General features: G+C 39.1%; 1 protein-coding gene across 1 annotated transcript in view; it reads right to left on the bottom strand.

Moving 5' to 3' along the window:
* The window catches only part of PHKA1 (phosphorylase kinase, alpha 1 (muscle)), a gene marked incomplete at its 5' end in the record, with an annotated part of 145,270 nt that overhangs the window by 37,672 nt on the left and 95,230 nt on the right, over positions 1-12,368 (bottom strand). The window contains 6 exons of the mRNA XM_005871675.2: positions 2,660-2,775; positions 3,740-3,841; positions 5,725-5,854; positions 5,990-6,068; positions 8,242-8,321; positions 8,776-8,932. Coding sequence (XP_005871737.1) covers positions 2,660-2,775; positions 3,740-3,841; positions 5,725-5,854; positions 5,990-6,068; positions 8,242-8,321; positions 8,776-8,932 — 664 coding nt within the window. The remainder of the gene's footprint in view (positions 1-2,659; positions 2,776-3,739; positions 3,842-5,724; positions 5,855-5,989; positions 6,069-8,241; positions 8,322-8,775; positions 8,933-12,368) is intronic.

The following is a 12,368-nucleotide window of genomic DNA, read 5'->3' on the forward strand; positions in this document are numbered from 1 at the left end:
AGATGATTTGTCACAGTAGCGTTATTCCCTGGAGACAGTATTCTGACCAGACCTTCTTGGGAGTGGTCATAACATACCCTGTGCTTGTAGAAAGGTGTGGGCCATATCACTAAGTAAATCAGGGTCGGTTTTCTTATCTTGTGGAAAAGGAGATAAAGTTATGATACTTTATCTCCCTTTCCACAGGTTTCCTGCAGGTTTGTGTCTCCACTGCGGCCCCAGTGGCCCCAGTGCCACTGTGGCCGCAAGGCTTGGGGCTGCTGGGTGCTTGGCCCCCCTGCAGGCTGTGTCTCTGCTCCTCCAGCCCCAGCAGCCCCAGCACTGCCGTGGCCACGGGGCTTGGAGCTACTAGGTGCCAGGCCCCCCTGCGGGCTTGTGTCTCTGCTCCTCCAGCCCCAGTGCCACCGCGGCCATGGGGCTTGGGGCTGCTGGGTGCCGGAACCCCCTGCGGGCTTGTGTCTCTGCTCCTCTGGCCCCAGCGCCACCGTGTCCATGGGGCTTGGAGCTGCTGGTTGCCGGGCTGCCCTGCAGGCTTGTGTCTCTGCTCCGCCAGACCCTGCGGCAGTGGTGACGAAGCAGGCCCAGAGGGCCTCAGCAGGCGGGGTGGGGCAAAACGCCTGCGTAATCACTATGGTGATGATGCAAGCATCCTGGCCCAGCTGCCGCCATCTTTATTGCAGACTGACAGTGAATTTGCATATTCCCTCCTTATTGGCTGTGGGTGTCGCCATCTTTGTCGTGGAGTGATGGTTAATTTGCATATTAATGTTTTATTAGATAGGATAAGTACTTATTTGTAGCCATTTTTATTCTTTATGCCTGTGTTCCTTCTTCCTTTTCTATTTCTCCTTTTTACAACTGTCTCTTATGCATTTATTTCATTGCTGGCTTGGTAATGATAAACTCCCTTAGCCTTTTTTTTGAGAATCTCCTGACTTTCCCTTCAATTTTGAATGATAGCCTTGCTGGACAGAGTATTCTTGGATTCAGTCCCTTGCTTTGCATCACTTTGTATACTTCATTCCATTAGCTTCTGGCCTGATGTGTTTCTGCTGCAAAACCATTTGATAATCTAATAGGATATCCCCTGTAGGTAACTCTCTATGTCTCTCTTGCAGCCCTTAAGATTCTCTCTTTGTCATTAACTTTGCCATTGTAATTATGACGTGTGTCTTGCTGTAAGTCTTTTTGGGTTCATCTTGTTTAACACTCTCTATTCTTGTGTGACTTTTTTCTTCCCCAAATCAGGGACTTTTCTGTCATTATTTCTTCAAATATGTTTTCTAATCCTTGCTCCTCTTCTTGTCCATCTGGCACCTCTATTATATGGATGTTGCTTCATTTCATGTTGTCCCAAAGCTCCCTTAAGCTCTCCTCCTTCTTTTTAATTTTTTCTCCAATTGTTGTTCAGATTGGGTGTTTTATTCTACCCTGTCTTCTAACTCACTGATTTGGTTCTCCGTTCTTCTAGTCTACTGTTGAAACCTTCCATTTTGTTCTTTATTATAGCTGTATCATTCTTCATTTCCTCTTGATTCATACATCTGTTGGTAAATTTCTCATCCAGCTGGTTTAGGAACTGCATGACTCTTACTCTGAATTCTTTCTCTGACATACTAATTGCCTCTATTTCATTTAGTTCCTTTTCTGGCGATCACTCATTTTCTTCCCTTTGGGGGTTCTTTGTCTCTCCATTTTCCTGTCTCTTTTTGGCCCTGGGCTCCCTGCTTGGGGTCTGTGGGGTTGAATCCCCTACCGGATCAATGACCTGGGACTTGCTAGCCTGGAGACTGGGTCTACCTTGAGTTTTACACCTTTATTGTTTCTGCTCTGAGTTGTAACCCCTTTTGCCCTGGTTCTTGTCCCTCAGTTGTCCACTTCACATTCTCGCAGTCGGCGGGTTCACATGCACAGTTCCTCTGGTGTGCGACTCCCTGTGAGTTCCTAGAGCCCTCTGGCATGCAATACATTGTGCGGCCCCAGCACCCAAGGAAGGATGGCATCCTAGGACCCTCTGGCAGCACACATGTGACTTATGGCTGGGAAACCAGATCACACCAGTAGCTCTGACCTGGGCTGGGGGTAGGGTTCATGCTAGGAAACAGCTCTGTCTGTGCTGGGGGTGGAGTGCTCGCTGGCCAGAAGCCTCTCACCATGCCGGGGACAGAGCCTGCATTAGTATTTCTTCTTAAAAGTAATAAATCTTAGTTTAGTTTCATAAAGAAAATTAATTCCAAAATTACAGGTTGATCTTAACAAGAGGAACTCTGAGTTTTAATATTTTGCCATCAGAAACAAATTACTCTTCTCTTAAAATTAACAAAATCGTTTGGCTCAGAAAAAGAAAAGCTGTCTAGAAAATGATTGCTACAAAAGAGAATCAAACAAGCTATTCGTGGCTTGTCATCTTATTTGTTAAAAGTCCATGACCTCACGAATGTTATGTAGAATCAAAGGCAGGTTAAACTGTTAAAGGATCTCTAGTTGTTTCCCGACTTTTAGTCGAGATACACAGTATATGAAATTCCACCTGAAAAACATGCGGCTCAATTGAAACTCAGAATATAAAACAATATATATAATCCCAACAAAGTCTGACTTCAAAAGAATGTTCTTAAATATGTCAATTTCTCAGCGAATCTCCCAAGTAGTATCTTACCTGCTTTATCTCACTTTTTAACTGCGTGATCCCAGTTCGTTCAGTTTTGGTTGCTCCAACAGCACCAATCTCATGAATAGAAATGGCAGGGCTGATATTTGAATCAGTGGGGCGCACTAGATAACATGATAGATTAAAGATAGAGGGGATAATCAGGTTCAATTTTTTTCTCCATCACATTTAAAAGACTTCAATTCATGTCTTCCTTTTATGTTAATTTTAAAAACACACATACAAGTATAACCTTGCTATTCAAAGTGTGGTCCATGGACCAGCAGCATCAGCATCACCTAGGAGCTACTTAGTAGAATCTTAGGCCTCACTCTGGACCTTTGGTCTAGAATCAAAGACTGCATTTTAGCAAGCTCTCCAGGTGCATAGTAAGGTATCCATCCATCTAACATTACATATTTATTTATCCTAAGCCTAAAAGTTGAGCATGGGAGGTAACTATTTTCATTTGCTCTGATGGTTTAGGTACTCAACACCAAGTGCAGATGAAAGACTAATTTGTGATGGGACCCTAGATGTGTTTGAATTTAAAGGTGAAAGGATACATCAGATGCACTGTAGCAGCTACACACACACATGTGCATATGGGTTGTTTGTTGTCCTAAACAGAGACTTCAATTTAGGATAATTTAAGGGAATGGATAAAGCAGTTTAAAACAACACATGAGCCCAGCCAGTGTGGTTCAATGGTTAAGCGCAGACCTAGGAACCAGGAGGTCAAGGTTTGATTCCCTGTCAGGGCATATGCCAGGGTTGCGGGCTTGATCCCCAGTGTGGGGCATGTAGGAGGCAGCTAATCAGTGATTCTCTCTCATCATTGATGTTTCTATCTCTCTATCCCTCTCCCTTAAAAAAATACATGATAGCAATCTACTTAGTTGATATTATCATTTAAGGGAAAAAGTGAGACATACAATGGTTTCCAAATCTTGTTCCAGAAGACAGCTTTGCTTTTAACTGTTCATATATTGGGGTTCTATTTATTTTGGGGGAAAAGGTTCCTCAGATAAAAAGCATTGTAAAATCAATGAGATACTTAAATACTCTGAAATGGAAATTCAACCTTACCACTTCGTTCTACTCCAAACTCCTTGCCACTGAGAATGTGATGCAGGAGGCTCTTCATGGCTGAAGGGCTGAGATTCATCAGGCCATCTGTGGCTTCCTCAGCTAGTCAGAAGAAATGTTAGGGCAGAGATATTTCTAACTGGCCTGCCATACCCACCCTATTTTTCTCTATTTCTTTCTTTTTTAGAATTTCTGAGTCACTTTATTGGAAGAATAAAATAACAAAACAAATTTCTAGCACCATACCGCTTAGATATTAAGAATGTAATTGATTTATAATAAAGACTGACTATCCAGTTTATGGATTAGCCAGGTCCTTGATTTCTTTTTCACACCCCTCCACACCATTAGGATACTCAGCAGGACCTTTATTTGAAGGTGGGAAGAATGAAAAGAGAACAATGGGACTGGAACTAATCAGAGAAAGGCAATGAATGTAATGAATGAATATGCAGATGGACTAAAATAATCAAAACTTGTCAGCCTGGAAATACAGAGACGCAAAAGATAATAGATATGAATACATGAAATTATAAAGAACGTTGAGAAGATAACTTAAACTTGTTCATCAGCATCAGACACTTATTAAGAGTTTTCTACATGTGGGTAATGATTTTATGCAGTGTTAGTACTAACAGGTATGACATGGTACTTGACCTTGAGAGGCTGACCAATTATTTGGGAGAGATTGGATATTTAAACAAGATAGACAATAATAAAACATGGCTATAGTAAGTGCCAAATGATGGTTGATTAAATTAGTGGGAAGTACTGCTGAAGTAAGAGGTAGAGGCCAGACTAATGAGGATCTTAAATATCAGACCCAGGGATCTTAACTTTACCCTATAAGAAATAAATAGCCATGGTTTTGATGAATCCACAGGAAAAAAGATCCACAGCAGCCACTTAAGGAAAAGTGAAAAATGTTCGTGGGTTTATCCCTCATTCAGGCTTATTATTGAATAATCAGACCCTCATAAACATCCATGATACCATAGCTAGAGAATACACATAAATAATACACGTAGTCTGCCTCAATGTGCTAATCTAGAATTCATTTGGAATCAGGCAGACTTGGACTCAATTTCTACTACTTACTAGCTATGTAACTTCGGGCAAGTTGTTTAACCTGAGTTTGTTTCCTTATCGGTAGAAGTAAGACAAAAATACCTTCTCCAGAGGATTGTTGTAAAGATTAAATGAGATAATGCATGTAAATATAAAGCAAAAAGCACAGTATCTGGCATATGGTAAGTATAAAATAATCATTAGCTCTCTTCCTAAAGGGTTATTTAAATATAAATTATCTCGTGTAATTTAGGTTAAACTCAAACCAATAAATTTAGGTACTTGCTAACAGCTCAATTAAAAATCTTTTAGGGAGATTTAACTGAAGAATGGCTAAAATTGAGTCTAGCCACTGTAATTTTGTTTTTGTATGTAATCCATAGTTCTTTCCATTCTTGTTGAAATAAAGAGAAAGTAGACCTGCCATGGAGGTCCCATTCCTCCCTTCACACTTTATACAATTCTGCTCTACAGAGCTTCAGAGAGTCTTGTTAAATAAATATCAACAGAAATATTGCTTTTCTTTATTCAATCCTGATGTTGACTAGACAGAATACTAACACTAGGATCAAACTGTGGTGACTTAGTGTAGCATCCAGAAGCTGCATTGACTGAGTCAGGATCCCACCCAGCCTTCCACTATCAAGCTCCATGTACGCTAGGAATTAGGAGGAATGTAGTGATTTGGAGCCCCCAATAGGGAAGTTTTGAAGTTACATAACTAATTAAATTTGTCACAATATCTGTCTCTTTATTTGTATAGAGACTGACTAACCGAGGAACAAGATTGCTATACTGGTACGCAGCTTTTGCGCTACTCATAAATATGTTTTAGCTTTCTTTCGCCTCCTGATCCCAGACCCAACAGGCTTACATTAAAAGTAAATTCTGCCTAAAATAGTTTCTAAATTGAATACCTGAGCATCGAAGGGAATGGGCCAGTTCTGTTGTCATAACTTGTATGATCAGACCAATTCGAAGTCGAAACATTTCAGCAAAGAGGCCAGGTTGAGTTCGCATATACATAGCTAGATATACCATTATTTCCTGTGCATGGAATGGATATAGACAAAAATTATGGCCCAGGCTTCACAAGGCCGATTTTGTGGGTCAAGTGCCACATCAATTGAAAACAAAATTTAAAATATCAGTCACCAGATTAGGCTTTCTAATTCTACTCACCTGTGTCAGGATTGAAATGCTCATGTCCCCTTCACTGGCTTCATCTATCAGCTGAGTGAGCACTTCATAGGGCAGAGGTCTGAGGAAGAAGATAGTAAAGAAAGACAAAATTCTGCAACTACTTAAGCCTAAATCTATTGAGAAAATAAAAAGCTCCTCCCAATTTCAAGTCACTGCCTCAATATCTCATCATTACTGGTAGCATATATGCTGGTTCTTTCAGTCTTCAGAATTCATTGCCTCTCCAACCACTCTGGCCCATATCAACTCAAGAGAGTTCTAGTCTCTCTTATCTAAACCTGGAGTGCCTTTCCCCTATAAAATTTTATGTAAACCTCACTCTATGTTGTCCTTCTAGACCAGCGGTTCTCAACCTGTGGGTCGCGACCCCTTTGGGGGTTGAATGACCCTTTCACAGGGGTCGCCTAAGACCATCGGAAAACACATATATAATTACATATTGTTTTTGTGATTAATCACTATGCTTTAATTATGTTCAATTTGTAACAATGAAATTGGGGGTCACCACAACATGAGAAACTGTATTAAAGGGTCTCGGCATTAGGAAGGTTGAGAACCACTGTTCTAGACTAATTTTTCAGGATTAATTGTTAACATTTGACAAGTAACTATTATGGCTAGAAAGTAATCAACTAAATTTAAGCTGTGCCTTTTGGAAGCTATTTTATTACTTTACTAGAGGCCCAATGCATGAAATTCATGAAAGAGTAGGTCTTCCTTCCCCCAGCTGTTGGCACCGGCTTCCCTCTGGCACCTGAGACCGGGCTTCCCTCGCAGAGGGAGGCCCCTCCCACCCGCTGCAGTACACGGGTCAGTGGCCTGGGCCTCCCTCTTTGGGGTAATCATGGAGCCCCCCGATTGATCACCCTGCCGGCTGGTGGCCTGGGCCTCCATCTGCGGGGCGATCATGGGGCGATGGCTGGCCTCTGACCAATCGCATAGCACCCGCCTTGGCTGGCCTGGTGCCAGTGGGTGTCATAGTGTGGTCCTGGATGGTCATCCAGATGGTTGTCCGGAAGGTCATCCAGACGGTCCTTCTGCTGTCCGGCCGTCTGGCCTAATTAGCATATTATGATTTTATTATTATAGATAATCACACCTTATAATGTTATATTCATTTTCTATAGTTCATCAGTTTTCTCTCTCTCTCTCTCTCTCTCTCTCTCTCTCTCTCTCTCTCCCACACTTCTGACTCTCCTGTTGATACTAAGCACTTTGGAGGCATGGGGCATGGAGTATGCCATCTTCTTCTTTGGGACTGCCTACAGTACAGGCATACCTCGCTTTATTATACTACTTTACTTAATGGTGCTTCACAGATATTGAATTTTTATCAACATTGAGGCAAGACCCACCACCAGCAAAAAGATCACAACTCACTAAAGGCTCAGATGATGGTTAGCATTTGTTAACAATAAAATATTTTTTAAATTAAGGTATGTACATTTTTTAGACATAATGACATTGGATATTCAGTAGACTACATAACCTTTATATGCACTTGGAAATAAAAAAAATGTGTGACTCATTTTATTGTGATATTTGCTTTATTGTGGTGGTCTGCGACTAAACTACAATATCTCCAAGGAATGCCTGTAGTCACAAAATTAATCTGATTTGTAATAAAATATTCTGTTTTCCAAGAGCAAGGTATAATGGGTTGAATGTGTCCCCTCAATGTTCCTATGTTTAAATCTTAATCCCTAGTACCTCAGAGTGTGACCTTATTAGGCAGAGGTTATTGTGTGGGCTCTAATCCCATAGGAGTGGTATCTTTATATAAATGGGAAATCTGGACACAAAGAGACACACACAGAATAAAGAAACATAAAGAGACATAGGAAGAAAATATCCATCTATACTCCAAGTAGAGAGGCCTGGAACAAAGTCCAAAGAATAGCTGATTTTTTTGTGGGTGCTAATCCCAGTTGCCCTGTTTTTTGTTTTTGTTTTTCTTTTGAATGAGAGGTATGGGAAATCCAATATGAAAACAAAAACAAAAAAATCAAACCAAAAAAGAAAAGCAAAATACATTTGTGTGTTACTCATTTGTGAGTTTTCTCTTTCATTTACTCTGCTGTGTTATTATTAACATTCTCATGCCGAGAAACTTACGCAAGTAGGACATTATCATCCATTGACAGATTAGGGCAAGAGAACTGGGATCAGTTCACACAGCTCCTTAAAGACTAAGAGAAGCTTGACCAAACCCAGTCAAAAGCCATACTCACGCAGAGATAGTCTTCTCTCGAGGTTCTGGAGGGAGTCCCACTGTCAAATGTTTCTGGTGGGAGAGAAGGTCTGTACAGGCCTAAGGAGAGACAGCATAACAGCATTATCTGCCCCAAACATCTCAGAGTTCCATGAAAATTAATCTTTTCTGCCTACAAGGTTTTTCTCCCCCTTAATTTAATGACACACCAAACTTTCTTTCTCAGGAAATACCATGAATCAGAAAAGAGGGATTTTTAGGAAGGAACAATGAGGTATTTTATCTCCTAAGGGGTAGGAACATGGCCTAGTGCATATTTTTATTCTTAAGATCTAGAATTCTTATACTTTACAACACCTCTATAAGACTACAGTTTACATGCTTCATTATATTTGCAGACAAAAAACTAACTGAAGATCAGAAATTTTATATAGGAAAGATAGTATTTAAAATGATCAGAGGCTGTGGTTGCTTTAAAAGACAATTATGGAAACCAACTTTTAAAATGTCCTCCATTTAGATTTGGTGTCAATTTAAGAAGAATTTATAGTACCTCATCGAGTGCTTCCACCTTCTTCCTTAAGATTCCAGAGATACACCGGATCAAGCCCCAGTGACGGATTTCTCCAACTTTGTTATATAGCTCAGTAAGCAGCTCTCTGACTGTTGCACTCCCTTCATCATACAATCCAGTGTCCCAGTCAGGTCCCCTGGAATGTTAAAGACAAGACTACATTAACTGTAAGTAAAGTTGTGAGCAATAATCTTTTGTTTCAGTGTTATAATGGATATATCTGTTTTTGATAGGTCTCTCTTTCAATAGAAAATGAATGTTATTATTAACTAAGAATCCTTGTAAAATTCTGATTAGTAGTCAGTACCTAGACAAGAATAAGTCTTAGTTTCAGTTGTGTTTTGACAAAATTCATTATTTTACCCTCTTCATGGGCTTCAATGGTGCTGATAATAAAGTCAAAGATTTCATTTAACCATTGAAAGTTCAGAAAGTAGCTACTTAGAGAACTAATGAAGAAATAACAAGGATGAGTGCTTACTTTTAAAGGATACAGATATGTTATTTTTGTAAAATTTACTATAATACAAATCAGCTGTGAAGTACCATAAAAGATAAAGTACTGTGAAATTGGGAATTTAATATGCAACAAAGGTAGATTATTTATTAAATGATATCAAGACAATCAAATAGCCACCTGAAAAAGAAGCTGGATCCATGACAGAATTCCAAATATTTAAATATAAAGGTACTAGAAAAAACATAGGAGAACTATTTTATAACTTTGGAGGCAAAAGGACTTTAAAACTATGAACTATATACCAGAAGCCATAAAATAAAAGATTGAAACATTTATATACATAAAAACAACCAAATTCTTACTGCAAAACCCACTGTAAGCAGAGTCATAGGACAAATTTCCAACTGATAAACATATTTGCAATTCATAGGCTAATTTTTCTAATATATAAAGAACTCCAAACTAATAGATAATAAAAAACAATAAAAGAAAATCTGGCAAAACAAATACCGACAGCTTTTAAACATAGGAAAAAGGTGATTGATGTCACTTATAATAAAAAATATACTCAAATTAACCAAATTAATAGTTTTTTCATTTCTTATGTTGTCAAAAATTCCCAAATTTGATAACAATACATTGGTGAGGCTTTGGGAAAATAGGAAATCTCAATATATTGCCAGTGGGAGTGAAAATTAGATAATCACTTTGGATGGCTATTTGGAAATATATATATCAATATTAAAAATACCTATATTATTTAATCTAGCAATTCTACTACTCATATATCTGTAGGACAAATTCCAAACTTGAGAAAAGATTTATGTGGTGAGGTTATTCACTATAGCAGTGATGGCGAACCTTTTGAGCTCAGCGTGTCAGCATTTTGAAAAACCCTAACTTAACTGGTGCCGTGTCACGTATAGAAATTTTTTTGATATTTGCAACCATAGTAAAACAAAGACTTATATTTTTGATATTTATTTTATATATTTAAATGCCATTTAACAAAGAAAAACCAACCAAAAAATGAGTTTGCGTGTCACCTCTGACACGCGTGTCATAGGTTCGCCATCACTGCACTATAGCATTGCTTGTGATGGAAAAGAACCCAAATGTTTATCAATAGGAAATAATTCTATATGACTTCTGAGACTAGGTCATAAAAAGTAAAGCAGCTTCCACTTGGCCCTTTCGTGGGTTGCATACTCTTGGAACCAAGACACCATGCTGTGAGGAAGTGGAGAGACAGGTCATTTGTGGATATTCTAGGTAACAGCCTCAGCTGAGGTTCCATCCAACAGGCATTACTAACCCCAATATTTATGAATGAATGAGTGTCATGAGGACTTCAGCCCCAGACATTATCAGACCACAACTGAATGAGGCCCCAAGTGAGAACTGCCTAGCTGAGCCCAAGCAAGTCCTAGAATCATGACAGATAATTTAAATACTTCTTGTTTTTTTAAATTGTAAGCCAGTGAATGTTGGGGTGACTTCTGAAGCAGTGACAGATAGATGAAATATGTAATGATTTTCAAAATATATAGTTTTAGTGAAAAAAGTATGGTACAAAGCAATGTATATACTATGCTAACATTTGCATAAACAGGTATAAAAGTATACACATATATGCATGTATTTATCTACATATGCATAAAATTAAATTCCAAGTAGATTAAAAACCTAAATGTTAAAAAATATATTAAAAGTAATTTAAAACATTTTGAAATTCTAAAGCAGTCATTATGTCCTTACACCTTATCTCTTTTCATCTTCTCTATTTTTTTATTACTCTGCTTTTAGCATTGTTCTTGGCACATAATAAATACCCAACAGATACATGCTGAATAAAGTACCCTATGTAAAGGAAAAAAATAAAGAAACAAAGGTATCAAAATAGTAAAACCCATGTCTCTTTGTGGAGAGGTAGTAGATATAACGAGTTTTATCGAGTGGCACTTGGATAGGGTTGTATGAGAGGGTAAGTCCCTCATAGCCTGAGACCATCGAGAAGCTTATGTGAGGCACACAATCTATCATCCAGTAAGAGAGGAGGGAAAGGGAATTCCCAGGAGAGAGGGCAGGCAGGAGGGGGTTACATGTCTAGGTGATGTCCCTAAATAGCATTGTGGGGAGTCTCTAGGTTAGAGAGTTCTGAATGACAGCAGGGGTTCAGGTATTCATGGCCCAGGGCCTATCTCCTGCTAACAGAAGTGGGGTGGGTTTTGAGAAGTATGCAAAGCATGCGGGCCCTAAATGGCTAAAAATATGTTCAGATATTTCTGATACAATTGAATATGTAAAATTTGACTTTGGTGCTGGTGAGTTTTTCAGCCATCTCTTTCACTTACTCATTAAACACTATTATCTGATGGAAAAAGCTTAGGCTTTGGAATCAGACTGACTAGGGGGACTTGGTTAGTACCTCAAGGGGATGAAAGTCCCAGATCCCTAGATGGTCTATATCAGTGATGGCGAACCTTTTGAGCTCGGCATGTCAGCATTTTGAAAAACCCTAACTTCACTCTGGTGCCGTGTCACATATAGAAATTTTTTTGATATTTGCAACCATAGTAAAACAAAGATGTATATTTTTGATATATATTTTATATATACAAATGCCATTTAACAAAGAAAAATCAACCAAAAAATAAGTTCGCGTGCGTGTCATAGGTTCGCCATCACTGGTCTATATGACACTATCCTAAAGTGGGGAAGGTAGAACAACAGTGCCTGCCTCATTACAGTTGGGCAAGTGTGGAAGTGTGTGCTTCTCACTCAGCCTTTGTTAACAGGAATAGGGCTAGAAAATTTTTCTGTGGTGCTTGGCTGGAGTTGAGTGGTTATTGTCTAAAAGTTGTGTCTTTGTGGTCTGAGAAGATGCTTCATATGATTTCAATCTTCTTGACTTTGGGGAGACTTTGCTTGAGACCCAATATGTGGTCTATTTTTTAAAATGTCCCATGTGCACTTGAGAAGAACGTATATTCCGTGGCTTTGGGGTGAAATGTTCCGAAGATGTCAATTGAGTCCATCTGATCTAGTGAGTTATTTAGGATTGCTGTTTCTTTGCTGATTTTTTGTCTAGAGGATTTATCCAGTGATGTCA

The sequence above is a fragment of the Myotis brandtii genome, unplaced genomic scaffold (assembly GCF_000412655.1).
Source record: "Myotis brandtii unplaced genomic scaffold, ASM41265v1 scaffold3518, whole genome shotgun sequence".
Lineage (NCBI taxonomy): Eukaryota > Metazoa > Chordata > Mammalia > Chiroptera > Vespertilionidae > Myotis > Myotis brandtii.